At 38.1% G+C, this 27019-nt stretch overlaps 1 protein-coding gene across 2 annotated transcripts in view; it reads left to right on the top strand.

The window, feature by feature from the left end:
* LOC139980937 (active breakpoint cluster region-related protein-like) overlaps positions 1 to 27019 on the top strand; it is an 84282-nt gene that overhangs the window by 34886 nt on the left and 22377 nt on the right. For both annotated transcript variants that reach the window (XR_011797743.1, XM_071992993.1), the window contains exons 6-11: positions 9435 to 9487; positions 19063 to 19191; positions 21827 to 21942; positions 22289 to 22380; positions 22947 to 23047; positions 24602 to 24661. Coding sequence is in view for 1 of the 2 variants with exons in the window: in XM_071992993.1 (XP_071849094.1) it covers positions 9435 to 9487; positions 19063 to 19191; positions 21827 to 21942; positions 22289 to 22380; positions 22947 to 23047; positions 24602 to 24661 (551 nt within the window). In the remaining variant the exon portion in view is untranslated. The remainder of the gene's footprint in view (positions 1 to 9434; positions 9488 to 19062; positions 19192 to 21826; positions 21943 to 22288; positions 22381 to 22946; positions 23048 to 24601; positions 24662 to 27019) is intronic.

Genomic DNA, 27019 nt, shown 5'->3' with positions numbered 1-27019 from the left:
AAATCACTGCCGTCCCTATTAGCCTGAGAAGATTGTTGAAAATGTAAAGAAGTTTGGTATTGAGTTGCTCTGATTCTGTGTTTTTCATCACCACTGAATAAGATTTGATGTACCAGACTTTCAAGAAGGTTAAAGTTTGGTATGTTTATCTAATTAAAATTAAGTGCTTATTGTACTTGGTAGAGTAAATAATGTATCTTGAGCAGCTGTGATTCATTTAAACTCTATTGCAAGTGCTCCTATGAAATACAACTGTTGTGACACACATTAAATCTATGATGGCTGTATACGTACACTACAGGTTAGTGTCTGTTCATTGTTGTGCCTGCTACAATAGCAGTGCGATTGAAGGTCAGTGCATTTTCTCCTTGGCACAGTAATAGGTACCATTACGCTGCAACTTTTCATAGAATAAAGGAAATAAAACTGCCACAGTCTTTGCTACCTTTTCCTGTGTATAAGTGAAACTGCTGTGACTTATATTTGTTTACTCAGCCTTCCATGAGACTCAAGGAGTTGCTATAGCACTGATAATGTTATAATCCGTTGTGACAAGAAATACTTTATAGCATGAAGTAGTTATCAAGTGTAATTGGTGTTTGTAGTACATTACAGTATGTACAGTTAAAGTAAATTATCCTTGGCTTAGTCTTCCAATTGAACTGTGTTGAACTTTATGATGTAATGGTTTATAAGAATATCCATTGTGACAAGAAAAGTACTGTAGAGCATTAAAGATATGCTGTATTGGCCCCAAATATGCTAGATATTCAAATATGGTCATCTTTTGTCAAAAGTCTTAAACTGTTTTCATTACAACCTTCAAAGAAATTTTCCTTAGTTGGGACATTCAATCATATTTTGAGTTCCTTAAAAATGTCCGAGAACAATTTGGAGAGTAAAGACCTCCAGGAAAGTACTTTTTGAAAACTTCTAGCAATTAAAGGGTGCTATAATTTGGGGCCTATACTGAATACCTTTAAGTAGTCATCCAGTGATTGGTGTTTGTAGTACTGTACAGTTACAGTAAATTATCCCTGGTTTAGTCTTCCAATTGGTGGACTGTGTTGAAATTTGTAAAACTTTCCAGGTACAGACTTTTCATACTCTTTACTCATCCTATGCCATCCTTTACTCATTTCTCTTTTATTCCCCTCCCTCTCCCTCTCCCCCTCCCCCTCCCCTGCCCCTCCCCCTCCGTCTCACCCTCCCATTCCATTGAAAAGGATAGAAAAGTCATGTTGACAGAAACACACCTATGATTAGCTATCATATATTGCATGATACTTTAGAGGAAATGGCATACTAAATACTACACTGAACTGTTAATTACTGCATTAATTGTCACACAAGTTTCATATTAAAATTAAACAATACAGTGTACAGTTGCAAACGTTACAAGGAAGAGAAACAAATGAATTGATACATTGTAGAAGTATTGCACTTGGTGACTCATGCATGTTACAGCTTCAGCCAGCTTACAGTATCATCAGTCTCACTATTTCTAATGCTTTGTTTATTATCTTGATCTATATAGAATGACATCTTTATAACAGTTCAAAGGTCATAATTGAGTATCCAGATCAAATTAGACAGTGTTAAAGTCAGTTCATCCTACTGTATACTATATACAGTATACTATATATACTGTATACCAGGCCTCGACAAATACGGTCGCCAACTCGCAAATGGCGACTAGAATTTTGCGACTCGCGAGCAAAAAATGCATTACGCTCGACATTTTGGCGAGTGGCACATTCGCTCACTGCCTTTACACGATAGGCTTAAAATTAAATTATGAGCCAAGTTAATAGTCATAAACAATGTTTCATATTTTTATATATATCATGTTTTAAAACACTTTGACGAACACAATTGAAATAGATCGTTTTTGCTGTAAACAACTAACAGCGACACTAGAACGCGATATCTTAAGTTAGGCCATACTACCTAGGCTTATATAACACAAACACTTAGCGAGAAAAAATGGCGAGTAAATTTAACGTTTTGGCGAGTAGAATTTTAGACTCGGTCGCCAGTTGGTGAGTAGTATTAAAAAAATTGTCGAGGCCTGCTGTATACTGTACTATATACTATGCAGAGTTAACTATATATTACTCATAGTATACTATATACTATATATGTATACTATATACTATACAGTATAATTAATTCTATAACATATACTATATACTTTATACTGTATACTACTACTGTATGTATAGTACACTATATATACTGTATACTATTTACTGTGCACTATATACTGCATACTTTATATTATATACTACTGTATATACAGTATATAATATACTGTAATACCCAGCCAGCATGCCCAGTTGGGGCCCAATTGGGTTTCACTCGGGCTGCCAAGTGGGCCCCAATTGGGCTTCCCAATTGGGGCCCATTCAGATTTGTCATTCCGTTCCACACAGGGCCCAATTGGGCCAAACAGATTGGGGCCCACGAGTGGCCCAAACTGGTCCCAGTTGGGCGAGACTGATTGGGGCCCAAACCAATCCCATACGGGGACCAACCGGGCCAGCTGTATGGGGCCCACCTGGGACCCATTCTGGGCCCCAATTGTTTTGGCCCACACAGAACCTATACTGTGCCCAATCAGGCTAACTGCATGGGGCCCAAATGGGACCCATTTCGGGCCCAGTTGATTGGGCTTGACCCAAGTGAAACCCACACTGGGCCCAACTGGGCCAACTGTGTGGTCCAAATTTTAAGCCCAGCTGTTTCACTGTGTCCCTTAAAATAGTTCAGTTATCTACAGGTTTACCACCTCTCAGCATTCGGGGAAAGTGGCTGAAGGCCAAGTTTCAATCTCGACCATGGGATGGGGACGTAAAATAACAGCCCTGGGAGCATGCAGGAAGTGTTTGTAAAAGTCATAAGTTTGTCTCAGCGTGAAAGTGTAGTCGCCCCTATCATCCAAAGGACGAGAGAAGAGCTGGATATACAGTAGCTTGGTTGCACTTGTGTACCACATATTATAGTAGGTTGTTGAATCAATAACACTTGAACCGTTCATGTACTGTCGTGATACAGCAGAGATTAATTGCCTCAGAAACAAATCCAAATAAAAACAAATGTATTCATGTGTACATTCATTGAAATATATTAAGAAGACAACAATGAAAACTAAACAATAATTCATAAACTCCATAATTACATTTTAATTTAAAGAAAAAATATGAAACTCTCAGAACTGAAACTATATGCATCCTAATTGGAGGGAGCATTTTGGCATTTGGAGAAAGAATAGAATGTCCAGGCAAACCCTGCAAATGTTAACGATGAGGGCAAGATGCTATATATTGCACATACTTTTGCATTGCAAATGCAATGCTAATGTTGCTCAGGGCCAACAGTATGTATCCTCTAGATCAAATGGAATCATAAAAACATGAACTCATTTAAAATCGTGACCGAAAGCGGAACTTTTACTTTTTCTGGCAAGGTGAGAATAAACATCTTCTATGTTTTATGACAAGATAATGACATAGGTAATAACAAATATTGCTACAGTAAATCTGGAAAACACAAAAATATAAATGGATGGATGTACTCTAGAATAAAGAACATTGATGAGCAAGAATTAAGGTGTATAATCGTTTAATGTAGATACGACACTATGAAAAAGAATGGAATGGTTTAGTACTAAGCATAAAAATTCACATTAAAGGGCAAGTGTACTCAAAATGTGATTTATGTATGTTATCAAGCTTTAAAAATCATGCCAGTAGCTATCCATCCCATCTCCCACGCCTGATGATCGGGGGGGGGGGGGGGGGGTGTAGTGGCTGAAATTCCAACTGGATGGATTTTGGAGCCAGAAAATTCCAACTGCTGCCTTGTACCCCCCCCGTACTACTCATCAACATTACCATGTGGAATTATGCAGAATTATTTTTCGATACATCTGTACCACTGGCCCTCACTACACAGTAAGCAACTGAGTATAGTTATCTGCTTGAAGGCTACATAGACTACTGACTACAACAGCTATGTTAATGTAACGAAAGGGAAAACTTTTTTTTTCAACAAATTATATGCGACGACATAGTGAATTACCAAAAAATACAGTGCTTTTTACTAACACGCTTAATATTATTTCCTGGGGGGGGGGGGGGGGCTATTTATCACTCACATGAAACAATTTCAATTGTTCACTTCATTCCAGCTGAGAATTTGGAATGAAATGAACAATTAAACATTTTGCAGAAAAATGTTTATGTTGAGTTGATGAGATACCATAAGTTGTTAATTAAACATTGTGCAGAAAATATTTCAATTGCTCAGATGGAATGAAGTGAACAATTGAACATTTCGCAGCAACATTTCCAATTGACGAGATATGATAAGTTGTCAATTAAACATTTTGCAGAAAAATGTCCAATTGACGAGATATGATTAGTTTTCAATTAAACGTTTTTCAGAAAATTTTTCAATTGCTCAGTTAAAGAAACTGAGCAATCCAACATTTTCTGATATTTGATAAGATTTTATTTTGCTATCTAAACAATAGACTGAAAAATGTCAATTTATGGGCAAAGTTTTTCTTATGTTGATGGCACTTTTAAGCTTCCATAGATTAGCATTGAGTGTTTCAATTGTACATACCATAGTGCCAATGTAAGCTAGTGAACAGGGTCAACCCACCTAATAGCAAAATTAATACGTAAATTAACCAAATTGAAGCTGAACGTTGTACAGTAGTTCTAGGCATTTCTTTTAGAATATTCAAAATCATACAAAGTTTTGTTATGGTGGAGTATAAGGATCGCGAGATACAATTTCTCAATATGACAAGGAAAACGTGGTAAATATGACTGATTAAAGGTCAATTTTGACCGAAAATTTTAGGACACTCACAAATTACAAGAATATGTGAAAATTAGAGTGCGACAGTTGGAAAAATTGAGTGCGACAGAATATGAGCATTTGGAAAATTCCTAAGAAATCAAATAGAACGGCAACACTAATATTTGATGACATCAGTTCCTTAGGTTTGTAGCAATTCCTATGTTTTAAATTGTTATTCATAGTCATATAAACATGGAAGTTATAACCCTATCCGTTCTAAAATGTTAACATGTTATGTCAGCACTTGGGATTTAGATGATGTTTACACAAAATTATTTATTTCACATGTAAGGAATGTGTGGAAACATATTATATATATTTCAAAGGGAAATATAATACTTTTAGTAATAGCCAGGTATTGACATGAAAAATATGGTGTGGCCATTCTACTCCTATTAAATAACAAACTGCAAACAGTCATATCTTGGTAACTGAACATGCTATGAATATGGAAATAGGGCTACCGATATGATTTTCAATGCTCTAAGTATCAGATAGGTGAACTACAGTTTGAATAAATGCCCCCTTTAATCTACAAAAATGTAAAAAAAGTTTGAACATGAAAAATACATATTTACGAATGTTGAAATTGTCTTGCGGTTGATGATTGAAACAATGGATGAATAGGTTGACTGCGTCCAATTGATTGTCGAGATCGTGTTGACAGGCCTTGAGTTGTTCAGTAGTGAGTATTGGCGAAAACAGCTGCCTACTTTCCCGGAACTTAACAAAGGAGGCTGTAGGAATAGTAATAAAGGCAACAATAATGGGTGGGTGCTCTCGTTGAACAGCGTCCTTAAAATGTTGGAGACGTGAGATTAGCCAAGGAGCAGTAACTGGAGATCGACGGAGAACTCTGTGACCTGAAGAATTGCTGGCGAATTCCGTAAGGTTGTTAAATGCCTGCAGCACAGCGAAGAATGACCCAGTCGTTGGTAGGATAGTGACGTAGCTTATCTATGGTATACAGAAGCAAGTCTGCAACAGTGGCTCCTCTTCTCTTCTAATTACAAAGTCTATGCTACGTACAGGTCCTTCAGGCCTACGATAGTGATCGAAAGAATATGCCGTTGAATCGGTTACAACGAGAAAATTAATGCGTGGTGATCCACTACGAGACAGGTGTATTTGAAAACGAACAAGGAGACTTATCTATGAAAAGTTTATAATATTACACCAACCGCGATTGCTCTGCAACTGTAAAAGTCTAAGTCTATGTAGACCGTAAGGATAGGCTGTCGCGAGTAATACACGAAATGACATGCCATTAGGTCTAGGCTAGTTGCCTGATAATGCTATAACTTATACTAGATTAAGGGTATTGTAAAACAAACCTCTGATCTAATAATTTGGATCAGTCCGTCTAGTAAAATTAAATGAAAAGTGGTCGGTCCTCCAATACACGAAAATACACACAGTGCACTGTCGCTCAGTCCAAGCTTAGATCGGTGGCGTGAGAATCTTTACGCCAAGTCGTGGTTGGAACTTCCAGAAGGTGGCGCGAAGTAGTAGTAGACTATAGGGTGCCTAGGCTTACCATCCTATGAACAGCAACCACGCTAGGCTACGCTGATAAACAATAATCACCTGCGACGCGGACAGGAGGTGATCGTTAGGCCAAGAGCTCGCGGAGCAGTAAATTACACGAGCGGGCAATGTCCGAACAAATATAGATATTAAGGGTTGAAGTTCCCGAGGTAAAGATATGCGTGTAGAGCTGTAATTAAGTATATTAATAAAGGTCAGCTGGTACTCGTAATAGTAATAATCCACATGTCGCGGAGGTCCCAAGCTAAGATGACGCATGTATTCCTCTGGTGAGTCCCTTAGAGTATTTTCCAAACGAGGAAACCCGTCACAGAAAGTTTACACTTCCGGAGATGAGGGTGCAAGGAAATAAACTTGCTACAAATTCACCCAAATGAGTCACACCCTCACAGAAAAAAAATTGTTCCAAAATACTCACCGAGTACCAACTCCTTTTGAGTGAATGATTGAATTATCAATTGTGAATTGAATTATTTTGATGGATTTCGTTGGTTCATATCGGATTTCGGAAAGCGTTTTCGGTCATTTCTTTAGCTTTATTGCCGTAGAATGATCACGTGAGGGCATATGGAGCGCGATACGTATTGGTGGCAAAAAAACGCGCCTAATTCGGGAATCAGTGTTGCCAGTTGGCTTTGTCATAACGATAGTGCAGTGTGGAAATGAGATATATACATTGAAGTAGGTCAGCCGAAAGAGTGAAACCCAGGGGCGTACCGTACGGGGGGGGGTGTGGGGGGTGTTCGTGAGTTCCTCGGTAAAATCAAATATACTGATGACCTTCTTTCTTTTCTTTTTCTTTTCTTGTCAGTTTTTTCGGCTAACAATCTTACCAATTTAACATATTTTTCGCAGACTAACCTCATTTTTTCGAGCGAGATTGCTAACAATCAATTTTGGTCGGTAAATTTGGGTCCGTACACCCCCCCCCCCCACTCGACGCAGTCACAGAAAGCCCCTGGTGAAACCGTCTTGCTCCCGAATGGGCCCGAAGCGGGCCATACATGAGGGCCAACCTGATCAAAAACCGAGTCTGTCCCAATTGGGCCACTACGTTAATGAATTAACTGTTGTCAAGGATTGGTGGCCTAAGGAAGAACCTAAGCTTTCCAAAGCAAAAAAACAAGTATGTGTTGAACATCTCAATAATGTTTTGAAGTATGTTAACCAGAAGGGCCAAACTGTATTGTGCCCGAATGGGCACTGAGTGGGCTGGCCCTGGCCCAACCAGGCCCAATTCAACCGAGTGAAACCCAATTGGGCCCCAGCTGGGCATGCTGGCTGGGTAGTGTATACCATATGCTGTATACTATATAATATCATGTACCCCATGTACAGTACACTATATACTATGCCTCATTGAAATGTCAGTTTAACTAGTTCTTCCACATCACGGCATTAAGTCCATATACTCTTAATATATTTCAACATAGGGCATGAAAACAATGGTGAAACATGCACAGTGCATTAAGGAAACAATTATGCATAACAATGAAGATTGTTTGAATATCAAACACAAAATATATATTTAGGGATTCAACCTTACACAGACCTAGGTACTGTTCGTGTCTTTGATCCTGCTGTTGTATATTTAGAGATTCAACCTTACACAGACCTAGGTACTGTTCCTGTCTTTGATCGTGCTATTGTATATTTAGAGTACATCAACCTTACACAGACCTAGACTGTTCCTGTCTTTGATCCTGCTGTTGTATATTTAGGGATTCAACCTTACACAGACCTAGGTTCTGTTCCTGTCTTTGATCCTGCTGTTGTATATTTAGAGATTCAACCTTACACAGACCTAGGTACTGTTCCTGTCTTTGATCGTGCTATTGTATATTTAGAGTACATCAACCTTACACAGACCTAGACTGTTCCTGTCTTTGATCCTGCTGTTGTATATTTAGGGATTCAACCTTACACAGACCTAGGTACTGTTCCTGTCTTTGATCCTGCTGTTGTATATTTAGAGATTCAACGTTACACAGACCTAGGTACTGTTTCTGTCTTTGATCCTGCTGTTATATATTTAGGGATTCAACGTTACACAGACCTAGGTACTGTACCTGTCTTTGTTTATTGCTGTACAAACACAATTCAGATTTTTAGAAATTTTAGAATCATCCAATATCTGTAGAAAATAAGTAAAACAAGAATGAGAATGTTTCCAATCATTTATTTTATCGAGTGCAGCTTCACAAGGACTCCCACCCCTTAGCCATTCGGTCATACAATACATTATCCCCTCATCCCTCCCTCATTTTCAGTTGAAATCATGTGTATGGCTGGGGTATGAAACGCATCTTATTGTAATAGGCTACGTACATCATTGGTGTATTGAATGAGTGGGTTTGTTGTTGATTGCCTCAACAGTCTAAGTATAGTTTCGCCTTTTCATTCTGTTTAATGTTTCGTCCTTTATTCTGTTTACTGTATTGTTCTTTTCCAGTCCTGAGCATGTTTTCTTTGTTCTTTGTAAACTGGGATTCACATCACACAAGCTTTTAGTAGCTTCCTTGTGTAATCCCCTCAACCATTTATCATGTTTTAATTCTATTGTAGGAACATGTCACTGTAAATTCTTTGAACATTGTTGATTGAAATAAAGTTGAACTGAATTGAATAGTGCCATAGTGTACATCCTCCAAGATGTCAAACTAAGTGCACCAAAACTATAGTTTCATCTCATTTATACACTATGCATATGGCTGCATTATATTGGTAAGCTATATATGTTTACAGCAGGCTTTCATTACACTGCATTTCCTCGTACCTGCTGTGTGATTGAACTCTGTAGTTGATTGAGCCAGCTGTGAGAGAACTAGTGGTCAACTAAGTTTCACTTTCCCTGATCAGATGTATGTAGCATCCAGGTTGGTATGTACAGTTTATATATATACCTACATTAGCTACATGTTTATTCATATTGTATATAATGTAATTTTATATTTGGCCAATAATTGGTCATCCTGTTTTAATTTTGTTTCTCTGTCTCATTTTTCTTGCAGCTCTACTCCACAGTCCTCTGCACAGAATCACAAAATTAACTCTAACTATTAACGTAAGTCTGCTGAAAGTGTTTTTGAATTATCTTTTGTCTGCACTGCATCTAGGGAAATGAGGGAGGATGATATAATAACACCATCAGATATTAAACACTCTGCTTTAGTTTTGTAGCAATCACAATTTTAGTACAGTGCAGACATTCTAGCTATCACAGCTTATTTTAGACAGTGTCCAAGCTATCACAACACTGTACATTGGGGACAGTATCCCATCAATGTGCTTTGGAGACTGTGCTCTACCATAATATACTAAAGTTATTGTCATACAGTATGACAGTATGACAATATGCTGTGTTGAATGCAATGTCCCCTGTGATAACACATTGGAGACAGCTGTCCAATCACAATATACCTTACTCTAAATGGTCAATCTGGCACAATGTTTGCACATGTCACATAAATGTAGAATTGGAACCATTATGTGACCATATGTTGTAAGTAGATGTTAACATCATTCTGTGTGTTCCATTCTACCAACATAACAGGTATGTAGAATGTAGGTCATTAGACTATGTGACTCATGTACACAGTGTTTGTAGTATGTGACATGTACAGTATGTGACAGATTGTTTGTACATGTACCTTGTCATTCTATGTGACTCATGTAGCCCAGTGTTTGTACACATGACATATAGAGTATGTGACATGTACAGTATGTGACAGATTGTTTGTACATGTACCTTGTCATTCTATGTGACTCATGTAGTCCAGTGTTTGTAGTATGTGACATGTACAGTATGTGACAGATTGTTTGCACATGTACCTTGCCATTCTATGTGATTCATGTAGCCCAGTGTTTGTACACATGACATATAGAGTATGTGACATGTACAGTATGTGACAGATTGTTTGTACATGTACCTTGTCATTCTATGTGACTCATGTAGCCCAGTGTTTGTAGTATGTGACATATACAGTATGTGACAGATTGTTTGTACATGTACCTTGTCATTCTATGTGACTCATGTAGCCCAGTGTTTGTACACATGACATATAGAGTATGTGACATGTACAGTATGTGACAGATTGTTTGTACATGTACCTTGTCATTCTATGTGACTCATGTAGCCCAGTGTTTGTAGTATGTGACATGTACAGTATGTGACAGATTGTTTGTACATGTACCTTGTCATTCTATGTGACTCATGTAGCCCAGTGTTTGTACACATGACATATAGAGTATGTGACATGTACAGTATGTGACAGATTGTTTGCACATGTACCTTGCCATTCTATGTGATTCATGTAGCCCAGTCATATCAATTCCTTCACCCCCCAAAACGACACTAAAAAGTACTGCAATATAAGCTCTTTGAAGGATTAAGTGTGACTCATCGCTCCCATACGTGAGCGCTGTGGATCAACGCGGTCAGGAAGATTGGACTGATCCATTCTGTTGCGGGTTTTTTATATTGCTGTGACGCAAACTAATGCATTCTCAATGTATATGGGAATTTGGGTGAAAAAAAACTACCAATAAATGTGTTTTTAAACTAATTTTGAGTTCTTAACAGTACAATAACAAATTTTAATACAATTACACATAAACGATTAAACAGTGCGTAGTTACAGTCCCCTATACTAGGCGCTACCACGCGGGCGTCTACAATAGCGTCTCTCGAGGTTGGGCTAGAAGGTCGATATTTTCTAACGAAGACTCTCATTTGTTACCCCTAGGTCCGATTGAAAACTTGAACCAATCACAATAATTTTTATATGTACAGAATCTGTCACTCATTTGTAATGCATATTCAATTTAGACAAAGAGGAGGGCAAGTGTTATAGTGACACAATTGAACTTTCAAAAATGGGAGTTTCAAAAGCCACACGACGCTACATGTTGCCATGTGTGTTTTACGTGTGACTTTTGGTTTTCAAAAGTTACGTATTTTACATTTTTTAACCCCCAAAGTCCGATCGTGCCATGCTAAATAGAAACTAGGAAACAACAGAGATATGAAGAGATTTATTCCACCTTTCTAAAGATGTTTTAGACAAAGTGATATGAAATGAGGAAAGAACTGTTATCAGTGAAGAAAAACATGGCCTAACAGTAAGTCAACGAGGGGTGTTGGTAGTAACTGTTGTGACTTTCCGCCGCTGCACAAGGAAGAGCGCTAAGGAATTGATATGGTTTGTACACATGACATATAGAGTATGTGACATGTACAGTATGTGACAGATTGTTTGTACATGTACCTTGTCATTCTATGTGACTCATGAAGCCCAGTGTTTGTACACATGACATATAGAGTATGTGACATGTACAGTATGTGACAGATTGTTTGTACATGTACCTTGTCATTCTATGTGACTCATGTAGTCCAGTGTTTGTACACATGACATATAGAGTATGTGACATGTACAGTATGTGACAGATTGTACATGTACCTTGTCATTCTATGTGACTCATGTAGCCCAGTGTTTGTACACATGACATATAGAGTATGTGACATGTACAGTATGTGACAGATTGTTTGTACATGTACCTTGTCATTCTATGTGACTCATGTAGTCCAGTGTTTGTACACATGACATATAGAGTATGTGACATGTACAGTATGTGACAGATTGTTTGTACATGTACCTTGTCATTCTATGTGACTCATGTAGTCCAGTGTTTGTACACATGACATATAGAGTATGTGACATGTACAGTATGTGACAGATTGTTTGTACATGTACCTTGTCATTCTATGTGACTCATGTAGCCCAGTGTTTGTAGTATGTGACATGTACAGTATGTGACAGATTGTTTGTACATGTACCTTGTCATTCTATGTGACTCATGTAGCCCAGTGTTTGTACACATGACATATAGAGTATGTGACATGTACAGTATGTGACAGATTGTTTGTACATGTACCTTGTCATTCTATGTGACTCATGTAGTCCAGTGTTTGTACACATGACATATAGAGTATGTGACATGTACAGTATGTGACAGATTGTACATGTACCTTGTCATTCTATGTGACTCATGTAGCCCAGTGTTTGTACACATGACATATAGAGTATGTGACATGTACAGTATGTGACAGATTGTTTGTACATGTACCTTGTCATTCTATGTGACTTGATCATGTAGCCCAGTGTTTGTAGTTTGTGACATGAACAGTATGTGACAGATTGTTTGTACATGTACCTTGTCATTCTATGTGACTCATGTAGCCCAGTGTTTGTACACATGACATATAGAGTATGTGACATGTACAGTATGTGACAGATTGTTTGTACATGTACCTTGTCATTCTATGTGACTCATGTAGCCCAGTGTTTGTACACATGACATATAGAGTATGTGACATGTACAGTATGTGACAGATTGTTTGTACATGTACCTTGTCATTCTATGTGACTCATGTAGCCCAGTGTTTGTACACATGACATATAGAGTATGTGACATGTACAGTATGTGACAGATTGTTTGTACATGTACCTTGTCATTCTATGTGACTCATGTAGTCCAGTGTTTGTACACATGACATATAGAGTATGTGACATGTACAGTATGTGACAGATTGTTTGTACATGTACCTTGTCATTCTATGTGACTCATGTAGTCCAGTGTTTGTACACATGACATATAGAGTATGTGACATGTACAGTATGTGACAGATTGTTTGTACATGTACCTTGTCATTCTATGTGACTCATGTAGCCCAGTGTTTGTAGTATGTGACATGTACAGTATGTGACAGATTGTTTGTACATGTACCTTGTCATTCTATGTGACTCATGTAGCCCAGTGTTTGTACACATGACATATAGAGTATGTGACATGTACAGTATGTGACAGATTGTTTGTACATGTACCTTGTCATTCTATGTGACTCATGTAGTCCAGTGTTTGTACACATGACATATAGAGTATGTGACATGTACAGTATGTGACAGATTGTACATGTACCTTGTCATTCTATGTGACTCATGTAGCCCAGTGTTTGTACACATGACATATAGAGTATGTGACATGTACAGTATGTGACAGATTGTTTGTACATGTACCTTGTCATTCTATGTGACTCATGTAGCCCAGTGTTTGTAGTTTGTGACATGAACAGTATGTGACAGATTGTTTGTACATGTACCTTGTCATTCTATGTGACTCATGTAGCCCAGTGTTTGTACACATGACATATAGAGTATGTGACATGTACAGTATGTGACAGATTGTTTGTACATGTACCTTGTCATTCTATGTGACTCATGTAGCCCAGTGTTTGTACACATGACATATAGAGTATGTGACATGTACAGTATGTGACAGATTGTTTGTACATGTACCTTGTCATTCTATGTGACTCATGTAGCCCAGTGTTTGTACACATGACATATAGAGTATGTGACATGTACAGTATGTGACAGATTGTTTGTACATGTACCTTGTCATTCTATGTGACTCATGTAGCCCAGTGTTTGTACACATGACATATAGAGTATGTGACATGAACAATATGTGACAGATTGTTTGTACATGTACCTTGTCATTCTATGTGACTCATGTAGTCCAGTGTTTGTAGTATGTGACATGTACAGTATGTGACAGATTGTTTGTAAATGTACCTTGTCATTCTATGTGATTCATTGTAGCCCAGTGTTTGTACACATGACATATAGAGTATGTGACATGTACAGTATGTGACAGATTGTTTGTACATGTACCTTGTTATTCTATGTGACTCATGCAGGGCATATTTTAACTGGGTTCGCATCGCAGTTTGCGAGTCGAAATAGCCTGTTTGCGAATCATTTCCCTAGTTGATTCGCAAGTTCTGCGAATCAAGAATCGCTACGTTATTCCATCACCAATATAGCCTAACTGGAAATCGCAATCAAGTTGCTAATGCATGTTTTACACAGCGCCGTATTATGTACCATATCTATGACAGTCGTAGTCCGCGAACGGGCGCTAGGTATGTGCGGGCAGTATAAATTACTAGAAGCATGGTCATTGATACATCCGTACTATACCACTGACTATGATACGGACCATCGCGTAACTGATATTGCTAATGATATATGTTGTGGGATGTGGGCGCTGTTCAAGTATCGGTGCGGAGCTAGGGCAGATGCTTCTTCCAGTAGTTTATACCTCTTTGGGTTATGACGTAACTCAACGTTTGTTGTTGTCACGTACACCAATCGCATGCTTGGCAGCCGCGCGCAGTGCACACAGTAATCAATTTGGTGAACATTGCAATTAGGGTTGGGCGATATATCGAAAATTATTATGATCGCGATAATTTTTTTCAAAACGATATTCTTTGAGGATTGAACAAATGACGATAATTTCTTGTGAAAGAAATTTGAAATAAATGTGGAAAAATGCGATTATCCTTTTTCCGTTTTAAGTGTAAATGTTATTCTAGCATTCCATGGTTAAGAAAGTTGAAAAGAAATAAAGTTTATCAACTTCATTTACTGACTTTTGAACTTCGTGAAAAACCCGTCCTTTACAACATTGACTGTATAGAGAAAAAACTCTGAAAATCAGTAGAGAAATTACCAATTGTGTACGAACAGTAAGTTGGTACACCTTTCAAATTTTACGAAAGGTCAAGCAAAATACTTTCGAAAAATTCACGCGAAACTGGCATATCGTGCTAAATGCAACTAATATCATGTAAACAAGGCTCTAGTACACCCATTTCTGAATAAACCATAAGACAACATCTAGTGTTAAGCGGGGGAAAAGATTTATTTTCTAGAATTTCCAAAAAAAAAAAAAACCTTTAATATCCTACCATAGTTAAGTGAATAGTAAATAGCCTAACCACTTCGTCGGTTACGGATCTCACGTAACAACAAAAACACAACTAATTGTATTTTGCAAAGTTGACATTTTCTACAAGGACATGGAAACAATATTTAGCATTTAGTTAATCATGCCAAGTGGCCTAAAACATGGGATTACAAGATTCTTACTTTCATAAAGATGGCCATACTGTAGCTATTGGGGCCTTGATATTGTGCTATGACTGTATGGTATAGACTGTGCCTCGTGTATCATGGGGAATAGATTGTTTTGTTCATGCGGAGGAGTCGGTTGACTTGAGGTGTGTTTTACTTACCTTAATGTTACGGGGATATTTACCTACTCTTCTTGAACGTCTAAGATAATATTTCGCATAACTTTACCGATCCTTTACTGACTGACCCAATTAATTCTAGAATGGAGCCAAAATAGTTAACTCCATGAAAGGTTTTTTTTTGGAAAAGTGCCAAAAATGTTAACAAACAGGTGTTAGACAGGGGGTTGTTTGGCAAGGTACCTGTGACAATTCGCATCACATGTAGCCTACCGTGATATTTTAGTAGGGATAAACACTGCAGTTGTAAACTGATGTACGTATAGTGCACGCTGTTCATTGTTAGGCAGTCTAGAAACGGGGCTTTGCCGAACGTAATTTGTTTCGTAATATCGACAGTTTTGTAAGTTTAACTTTTTAAAGATTGTAAGACAGATTAAATCTCTTTTCATTTTATCACATAATATAGCTACTCTAACTTGTCATTTTAAAATTTTCATCAGTTTCGTGACAATTTAAATTCCAAAAGTTGTCAGTATTTTGAATCCTCAACTGCGAATTTTTTATCGCCAGACACGCAAAAATACTAAAATTTTCCGGGGGCCTTCGCCCCCTGGAACCCCACAGAAGGGGTTCCACCCCTTGACACCACCGGGTGCTAAGGCGGGCCCCTGGACCCCACGACACTATGCTTGCACGCAACAGGGGTTGGTGTGCATGTTCGCTGCGCGAAACCACCGGTGGGAAATCGGCAGTTGCTTTTAGTGTGTTCGCGAACACACTAAAAACAACAAGGAAAAATTATCGTAATTATCGAATTATCGAGATAATTTTTGAACTATTTATCGTGACGTTAATAAGCAAATATCGCCCAACCCTAATTGCAATACCACGTTGTGAGCTACTGGTGCTGGCTATAGGCTAACATTACAATAATAATATTGCACTGTGTAGTACTGTAGTTTCACTAGCGGCCAGAATGTAATCGGATTATCGGATTTATCGCCATCGGTTGAACAGAAAGTACATTGTTACAGAATCAGGAGTTCAGGATTTGTGATCGCGCAGTTTCCACAGATTCCGTTTTGTAATTTACTTCCGAATACTTCGTCATGGCAGTTAAAGGTTTAAAGGAGGAAACGTCTAAGAAATGGATTTCGGAGAACAATTGGTCGGGGCTGGAATATGACTTGACTCCTGGCGCGAGTAGGTTAGTTGAGCGAAATGAGAAACGGATACAACCTGCATTTTCACACAAGGAATTTATTTATATGTCCTCCTTTTGATGCATACTTTGTGGAATGATAGCATCAGGCGTATCTAGGCTACAGTACATACATTTATACATAAATGAGAAATGAAGATTACTAGATTCACAAATTTCTCAATGCTAATCGATTTTTATGCAGTGCTAATCAAAATGGCAGTTGGTTAGCAAAACGTGCTAATGAATTAATTTTGCTCAAAATATGCCCTGGACTCATGCAGCCCAGTGTTCGTACACATGACATATACAGTATGTGACATGTACAGTATGTGACAGATTGTTTGTACAAATACCCAATATGAAGTTTGTTGCTTTCCAAAGGGATAGATGAATTTTTAGATCAAATCTAAAACAGTTTCTTATTGTTGATCAATTGATCAAAAGCAAGGCTTAGGTCAAAGTGTACTTTAGTGGAGCAAGTTATCACTTAACATAACCACAGTCTCATCCAAACAGCATGTAAAACTTGAATGCAAATTTCACCTGAGTGCATAGACAACGTTTCCTCTAATAATTGTCAAAACAAAACAATTTTCTGGACTATCCATTTTAATAGGTGATAGATGGTAAATGAATATTTGGAGACAAGTTCATGCCTAAACCAGGAAGTTTTGGGTGATTGGCAAATCAGAAAAGTTTGCATTTTCAATTTCATGTAACAGAGATAAAAATAAACTGGTAATTGGAAACACACATATTTACATAAAGTATGTGTTCTGTTTTTAACCGATAATCGGAAACACACATGGCAACATAACGTATGTGTTCTGTTTTTTAAGTGGTAATCAGGAACACATGGCCTGTACATAGCGTATGTGTTCTGTTTCTAACCGATAATTGGAAACACACGTGGCTACGTAACCTATGTGTTCTGATTTTAACAGATAATCGGAAACACACAAGTGGCTACATAACGTATGTGTTCTGCTTTTAACTGGTAATTGGAAACACACATGGCTACATAACGTACAGTATGTTTTCTGTTTTTGAAGTTGTCCTTTCCCGGTACTAGTATGCTCTCGTGACTTTCAATTTAAAACTGAAACTGTTTACGTGAGAGCAGTAGATGGATTTGTTACTTGTGTCGGTACTTTCACTTTCTTAATGAACCAACCTATATGTGTGAAACAAAACCTCTGAAAAGCCCCTATGGATTTAACTTGTTCAGTTTAATTTGTTAATCACTTGAAATTGATTAATGAGCTACCTTTCATTTCCCTAAAAATACAGTCTGCTTCTTTCAGTAAATTCTTTTGAGTATTGATTTTCTGCTTGCTAAAGCAGTTTTGGTTTCAAAGAGTGTATATTGTTGATGAACCTAAGCCCATAATGATTAGAGTAACCTGACCCAAACCTTCATGAAATAATAGGGTTGATAGGAGATAATGCAACATTGTAGACTAATTTGTAGTATTGTATTACACACAATAACCTAACATCTCATTGTCCAGCTTATCTGTGATGATATGATCTCTAATAGAATCAGGCTAGAATCTTTAAATATCTTCATTCATGTTGTAAGACAATGCAGTGTGTTGAAGAATGGGAGTCCTTGAATGATGACAATCCCTGTGGCCAATCTCAGGAACACCAAGTTTCCTAGTATAGTGTCATTATAAACCTTGAGTAACTGCAATATATATCCTGAGCCAATTCAAAGTAAACCTCATTAATATTATACTATAATTTCCTCAAATATCTTTCAGGGTTTCAGAGTATTTCACTTTTCTCCATTTGATATTTTAATTATGATGTTTCCTCTTTAGAAGTTTTATTCCCATAAAAATGCAAATCCAACATTGCTAAAGAAATGGAATTAGTTATATTTACTATCCTTATTAAATTGTGCCCACTTAAGTTACATACTTTATAACAGTGATTGTGACTAGTGTGAGAGATGTAACAGTGATTGCGACTAGTGTGAGAGATGTAACAGTGATTGCGACTCGTGTGAGAGATGTAACAGTGATTGTGACTCGTGTGAGAGATGGAACAGTGATTGCGACTAGTGTGAGAGATGCAACAGTGATTGCGACTCGTGTGAGAGATGTAACAGTGATTGCGACTAGTGAGAGAGATGTAACAGTAATTGCTACTAGTGTGAGAGATGTAATTGCGACTAGTGTGAGAGATGTAATAGCGACTAGTGTGAGAGATGTAACCGTCTGTTTACTGTTAATGTACTTCAAGGTGTTCTCTTCATTTGAAAGTGTAAATATTCTAGACCATTACCAAACAGTCTCACAGTACATTAATTCACTCCTTATTGTAGGACCTTCTACAACACACTCCAGAGAGCCATGAAGACCACAGAATTTTGATTTATGTTCTTGAGAAGACCCACAAGTTTATCACTGAAGTAACTGAGGCCATACAAGAAAGATCCAGCACAAATGTGAAGGTAACGATTGATTAATTCTCTTGTTAAACGTGTCTTATATTCTTTATATGATGGTTCATTTTATTGGTTTTAGTTTAATTGTAATGATGATCTCATTTAGGACTTTGATTACAAGAATAATCAACAGTCATTGGCCTTGACTAAAGTTTACTCTTCCAGCCATCCTTAATCAATTTTGTTATGCTTCTCTGTCATGTTAGTAAGTGTTATGCTCCCAGGGGCATGTTGGGTGTTAGTGTTCAGCCGATAATCGTTTGCGATATCATTATCGGCCGATATTTGCAATATCGGTGGCCTATCAGTAACGATACATTTAGTCTCATTGCCCATAACGGAAACTGATATTGAACATTTTTGTTCACAACAAAGCCGCTTCTTATTACTTGCAATGATTTAATAATCTGTTCTAATAAATCTATTTCTTAGCCTCAGATTTGATTCCGATTAATAGCTAGAACTTTGTCAATATGCCGATCAGCTGGTCAAAGTAACAAGAAAATATTAACCAATAACGATCTGTACACAAATCAGTAAGGCCATTTAATGTTAGGTACATTGCATTCTTTGTCACACATTAAAGTTAATTTCACCAGTCTGGTTGCTGCATTATACAAATGAACACAACATAATTAAAATTGAACTTGCCCATTGACACCTGTTTTGCCTTTGCAAATATTCTTGGCAAGAATTAATGAAACGTTTGCTTTTAATCAAAGTTGTAAACATGGCATATTCAGACCTACAAACAATGCACTGGGGTCAAACACAGTGTAGGAAGTAACTGACAGTATGTGACGTTGAAAACAATTGATAAAACTATGCATATATCTACTGTACAGTAGTAGCCTATCACACTAAATTACACAGTGCTTCTGAGGCTCCACTGAGAATATAAGTTATAACACGTGGAAACCCTACTAAATCATTCCAAAATTTGTGAATTTACTTCCTTCCCCGCTTACCTGTCTCCGCAAGAAAATTGTTCCCAAACGAAAAACATGTGTAGACACTTTGGATGGTAAAATGAGAAGGAAGGTCACAGACCGGTTATGACCGGTCACTGAGGGTGCACAGTGTTAAAAGATTACCAGGGCATACTAGACATGGTAGAATGCGGTGCTAAGGTTGTGGGGAAACAGGTAAGCGGGTCACTCGTAAATATATAAACCAGTATGTTTTATAATTCCTCTAACAAGCTGCAAAGAGTATCCTGGATGCAGTTTGTTAAAACATCAATGACTGATATAAAGATTGTAATTTTGAGAATCAAGTTTGCGTATCACAATTTTGTTGCCTGTCGGTTTACGTAATATTTCAAGTAGGAAGCACTCACTAATTTTGGCTAGGCTTAGTTGTTAGTATAGCTGGCTAAAAGGGGGTTACTGCTTGTGAGTTGTGCAAACGATAAATACTAACGATAGCTGATTATAATTTTGATGCTCTATATATTAATGCATGACCTAAAGTGCTATTTGACCTTCATTCTGGCTTCTAGCTTCTGCTTCTAGGGACATGTTGGGTGTTATGCTTCTAGGGGCATGTTGGGTGTTCTGCTAAGAACTAGGAAATGTTGGGTGTTATGCTTCTAGGGGCATGTTGGGTGTTATTGCTTCTAGGGTTACGTTGGGTGTTCTGCTTCTAGGGGCATGTTGGGTGTTATACTTCTAGGGGCATGTTGGGTGTTATGCTTCTAGGGGCATGTTGGGTGTTATGCTTCTAGGGTCATGTTGGGTGTTCTGTTTCTAGGCGCATGTTGGGTGTTCTGCTTCTAGGGTCATGTTGGTTGTTTTGCTTCTAGGGGCATGTTGGGTGTTCTGTTTCTAGGGGCATGTTGGGTGTTCTGCTTCTAGGGGCATGTTGGGTGTTCTGCTTCTAGGGGCATGTTGGGTGTTCTGCTTCTAGGGGCATGTTGGGTGTTATGCTTCTAGGCGCATGTTGGGTGTTCTGCTTCTAGGCGCATGTTGGGTGTTCTGCTTCTAGGGTCATGTTGGTTGTTTTGCTTCTAGGGGCATGTTGGGTGTTCTGTTTCTAGGGGCATGTTGGGTGTTCTGCTTCTAGGGGCATGTTGGGTGTTCTGCTTCTAGGGGCATGTTGGGTGTTCTGCTTCTAGGGTCATGTTGGGTGTTATGCTTCTAGGGTCATGTTGGGTGTTCTGCTTCTAGGCGCATGTTGGGTGTTCTGCTCTAGGGTCATGTTGGGTGTTCTGCTTCTAGGGGCAAGTTGGGTGTTACGCTTCTAGGCGCATGTTGGGTGTTCTGCTTCTAGGGTCATGTTGGGTGTTATACTTCTAGGGTCATGTTGGGTGTTCTGCTTTTAGGGGCATGTTGGGTGTTCTGCTTCTAGGGTCATGTTGGGTGTTCTGCTTCTAGGGTCATGTTGGGTGTTCTGCTTCTAGGGTCATGTTGGGTGTTCTGCTTCTAGGGGCATATTGGGTGTTCTGCTTCTAGGGTCATGTTGGTTGTTCTGTTTCTAGGGTCATGTTGGGTGTTCTGCTTCTAGGGGTATGTGCTTGGTGTCCCTCTTCTTAAGGAATCATATATTACTGTAGATCTTCTAGGAAGGTTGACATATGCCATTTTCATATATATGTGTTTAGGCTTCCTTCTTGAATTTTAATATTTTTTGTTCCATCCAGAAACGTTCCTGCCAGAAGCATGGCTACGTGGTAGAGTGGACAGAAGGACAAAGAAAGCTTCGATATCTCTTCCTTTGGTCGGATCTGCTTATTTGTGCCAACAAAAGAGCATCTGGGTAATAGATCTTTAATAGACCCAATCATATGCGATGACAATTAATGTTGAACAATTAATTGAAACAGCAGTACATCTGAACAGCTTTATTAAAAACTTTCTGCACAGTTTCAGTTTTAGATCTAGCAAGTGAGTTTGTAGTTTGCTGTCTTTATATACTGTAATGTAGTTTAGAATACTGCATCAAATGACTGATAATATATGGGTGTGTACCCAAGATATTAGATTTCACTAGTTTAAGGAAATAAATATCTCCTTAAAACATTCCACTGTTGTATTTCTTTTTGAAGATTTATTTCTTGGAAAAGGAGGAGCTTATTGAGTTGTTGTTCTTGTTTCATCCACAGTGGAGTCTTCTCTAGAGACAAGGGACAGTTTGACTGCCAGTGGTACTTACCATTATCAGAGTTATCACTCATACCAAGTGACCATTCTGAAAGTATGTTTTCTCTGATTGACGTTTGTCTTTATTGTCCCAATGGGTCAAGATATTTTTTATTTCATTCTGTAATTGCTATTAAATCTAAGTTTAGCTTCTGAGATCTAACTTCTGTAGTTTTATTTGATCTATTAAATTAAGATGATGTTGCCCTCATTTGTATTTCAGTTTTCATTTGAAGTTTGAAGAAAGACTTGATTGAGAAACCTGGAATGTATTATTAAATACAAGCAATGATTATATTAGTTTAATGAGGAATAAGGACAGAGTACTGATCTCAATATCCAGTGTTATCTTTCCTTGAAACTGTAGTAATCTTGACTGATTTCATTAGTCAGTCCACTTTAGAGTCAACATTTGCGCAACTTACACTTACCGTAACTGTTTGTATACATAAGGGTTGCTATAAAGCATGTTGTAAATCCCATTGAAGTATGCAGTGTGTGTATTTTCTGAGTCATAGCTTGACCCGTGTGTACTCTGTACTAAGAAAACGTACCTGCTTTTGGTCACATAAAAAAGAAATGTACAGATACTGTTACAGGTGTAGTATGGTCCTTTTATAGGTTCTAGCAAACAATGTCCAACATTAGAGACGAAGAAAGTAGATGAGCTGAAAAGGAAGCTGGCAGAACTGAACACATCCCTAAAGAAGGATATGATAGCTGTAAGTAACATACATACCGTACTTAAATATGGCAGATATATTTACTGAATATCCTCCCTAACTGTGTGAACAGTGCCCTGCTTATTTGTCAATGGTTTTGTACATAGCTGCTGATGTAAATAATTTGAGTGTTAATATCTATGTGTGTGGCTGTTGTTTTACGTAACATTTGACTGTAGGTTTATGCTAATCAGCTGTAAAACTAAATAGCTATATGTACAGGTACACTGTAAGCCTTGAGGAGGCAGTCCATTGCTCCTGCTATATGTACAATGTAAGCCTGAGGAGGCAGTCGGAGATATCAGTTTGTCTCCATTGCTCCTGCTATATGTACAATGTAAGGCTTGAGGAGGCAGTCGGAGATATCAGTTTGTCTCCATTGCTCCTGCTATATGTACACTGTAAGCCTTGAGGAGGCAGTCGGAGATATCAGTTTGTCTCCATTGCTCCTGCTATATGTACACTGTAAGGCTTGAGGAGGCAGTCGGAGATATCAGTTTGTCTCCATTGCTCCTGCTATATGTACAATGTAAGGCTTGAGGAGGCAGTCGGAGATATCAGTTTGTCTCCATTGCTCCTGCTATATGTACACTGTAAGCCTTGAGGAGGCAGTCGGAGATATCAGTTTGTCTCCATTGCTCCTGCTATATGTACAATGTAAGCCTTGAGGAGGCAGTCGGAGATATCAGTTTGTCTCCATTGCTCCTGCTATATGTACAATGTAAGGCTTGAGGAGGCAGTCGGAGATATCAGTTTGTCTCCATTGCTCCTGCTATATGTACACTGTAAGCCTTGAGGAGGCAGTCGGAGATATCAGTTTGTCTCCATTGCTCCTGCTATATGTACACTGTAAGGCTTGAGGAGGCAGTCGGAGATATCAATTTGTCTCCATTGCTCCTGCTATATGTACAATGTAAGGCTTGAGGAGGCAGTCGGAGATATCAGTTTGTCTCCATTGCTCCTGCTATATGTACACTGTAAGCCTTGAGGAGGCAGTCGGAGATATCAGTTTGTCTCCATTGCTCCTGCTATATGTACACTGTAAGCCTTGAGGAGGCAGTCGGAGATATCAGTTTGTCTCCATTGCTCCTTCTATATGTACACTGTAAGCCTTGAGGAGGCAGTCGGAGATATCAGTTTGTCTCCATTGCTCCTGCTATATGTACACTGTAAGCCTTGAGGAGGCAGTCGGAGATATCAGTTTGTCTCCATTGCTCCTGCTATATGTACAATGTAAGGCTTGAGGAGGCAGTCGGAGATATCAGTTTGTCTCCATTGCTCCTGCTATATGTACAATGTAAGCCTTGAGGAGGCAGTCCATTGCTCCTGCTATATGTACAATGTAAGCCTTGAGGAGGCAGTTGGAGATATCAGTTTGTCTCCATTGCTCCTGCTATATGTACACTGTAAGCCTTGAGGAGGCAGTCCATTGCTCCTGCTGTGTCTGTCATTTTGCTGATAATCTTGATCATTCTAAATTTAAATGAATCATGTTTATTTAACTTTCCGGACAAAAATCCTATTCATTTTCATTGACCTGTATTTGTTTCTTAGAAGCAATCAAGACATTTTCAGAGAGAAATTGAGAAGAAGAGGAAGAAGGTTTCAGAACTGGTGAGTTGATCAATAAGCTCTAGCTTTGAATTTTCTGCAGAATCTTATTATGCAATGTTCATGGTAGAAAATGTTCAAAGTTACAGTACTGTGATTGCTTAACGATCGTACAATTTCGAAGAAACGATATTCTGCGATTTTGTACGATTTTATTCGACGTTATTCGAAATTATGCGATTTTGCTATTTTTAAAAAATCGTTGAAAAATTCGGACGAAAAATTTTGTACAAAATTCGCACAATTATTCACGGTTTTTCGGTCAGTTTTACAACGTACAAAATTGCACAAAATCGTTGAATAGGCCTTTTAGAATTACAACAGTCGTTTTTTGATATTACGTGTGCAAAGTATACAACACAACTTTCATCTATGGTTCAAAGCACATAGTTACGAGACTCAATGTCATACATTCAATATGCACGTGTACAGTACCGCTCACGTATAACTGGACATGTGTACGCGCACATGATCGTGTAAAGACCTATAAACAAGTAGGCTACAATCGCGAATAAACTTGTTGACAAACAAATTGCCGCGTAGACACCTCGTATAATCCATGTACGAGTTTCTACGCAGGAAATGCTATTGTGCTCAATGAATAGGATTAAAGTCGCCGAAAGAATTTGAAAACCTAGAAGAAAAATAAAGTGTTACTAAGCGTTTCTTGTGTCATTTTTTTATATAATTTACCGTTGGCTCCAACTGAATGAAAAGAAAAAAAAATTCCACCCAACAACTGAAAAGAAAAAAAAACTTCCACCCAACAGCTTTGAGTTTGAAGAAGGGCCGGTTAAAAACAAAACATGTTTCTTGTCCGCGCAATGGGCCTCCTTTTACATGATTCCCTTGTTTCTATTCGGATTACAAGAAATCTAAACTATCCTTAAAAATTATTTTGTAAAGGTTGCCACATATTCCAAACTAGTATTAGCGCTGGAAGAGAAGAAAATGGCCGCCCGTTTTTTTCAGATCTCAGTACGAGAAACATGTATTTTATTTGGATAATAGAACAACTTTCGTTAATGTGGTTAAGTTAATATTTTCCTACCTTAGCTATATGTCGATTTTATAAAACCTTCATGAAAACAGACTTTTTTGAAAATGGATTTTGAAGCTGTCAAAAATTTAACAAATGCTTACCGTTAAATACTGGCGTCAAACAATACATGTCGTATATATTCCAATAAAGATCCACAAAGGATAACAATGCTAAGTAGAGCTTACTAAAGAGAAATAGAAACTGCATGTACATGGTCATTTTAAGTATCCAAGTACTATACAAAGAGATTGAGTTCACCGAATCACCCCTTTTCCCTACCACCTGAGGAAAAGCATCTTTTATAAATTATAGTACCATACAGTACTTTACATTTGATACAAAAGTTACTTCTACAACCCCAAAATTTGTATGTGTCGCAATAAGTTTTAACCGCACAGCATAGTACCATTAATAATTTGCATGTTACACAAAGTTACACTCGGCGTCCAGATGGCGGGAAAATGTTACATCGTGTCAATGTATTGAGTCGTTCCCACGGTGCAATGAACTTGGGCAAGTTGCCAAGTTCGAATGTCGATGACCTACTTATGTTCCGTGACCAATGTCAATGGGAATTAGGTGTGTAAAATCTTGGGTTTTCAACGTGTTATATATATAGAAGTTTTACGTAAGCGGAGCGAATTTTGGGCGTCTCGTTGATTGTGAGGAAGCACTTATCTAAGCATCAATATTTGTGGAAAATATCGTACAGTTTTTCTTCAGAAAATATTTTTGACTAGTAATTGGAAACTCAATGTATTAAAAAGTACTGGGTCTAAACCTTATCATTGCATTTTGGGGGAAGCCAGATCTTCAAGTGCAAAATATTGTTTTTTTCATTTAAGGTTATCGTAGTTTTCTTGCGAGGTGTATACGGCGTAACTTTCGATGTAGGCTTTCTGATCATATAGCCTACTTTGTACATAGGCGTACAGGACCATTTCAGTTTGGGGGGGCAGAACTTTTTGTGCCCGAAAGTTCCTGTGACACTATCTAAGCGGAGCGCCACCATCGGTTGGCGCGTAGCGTACAAGAAAATTTTTAGCACACAATGCCTCTCAGATTGCCGGAAACGGCACTTCTGAGGCCTTGCAAGTTGCATCTAAACATTCTTTATTTTATAATCTCACGATTTAGAAATTTACACTTCCCCAAAAATTTGATAAATTAGAAGAAGAAAAAATGGTAACATCACTTTGAAGGGGAAAAATGGGACAGTATATTTTTGAAGCTCCTATTTAGTTACCTTATTTATTATTTTAACACAGTACTCAGCTACCTCCAGAAAACATACAGGCGGGATAATGTCGCTGTGTCGG

Source organism: Apostichopus japonicus, chromosome 15, assembly GCF_037975245.1.
Source record: "Apostichopus japonicus isolate 1M-3 chromosome 15, ASM3797524v1, whole genome shotgun sequence".
Taxonomy (NCBI): Eukaryota; Metazoa; Echinodermata; class Holothuroidea; order Aspidochirotida; family Stichopodidae; genus Apostichopus; species Apostichopus japonicus.
This window is presented reverse-complemented; position numbering and strand designations above follow the sequence as displayed.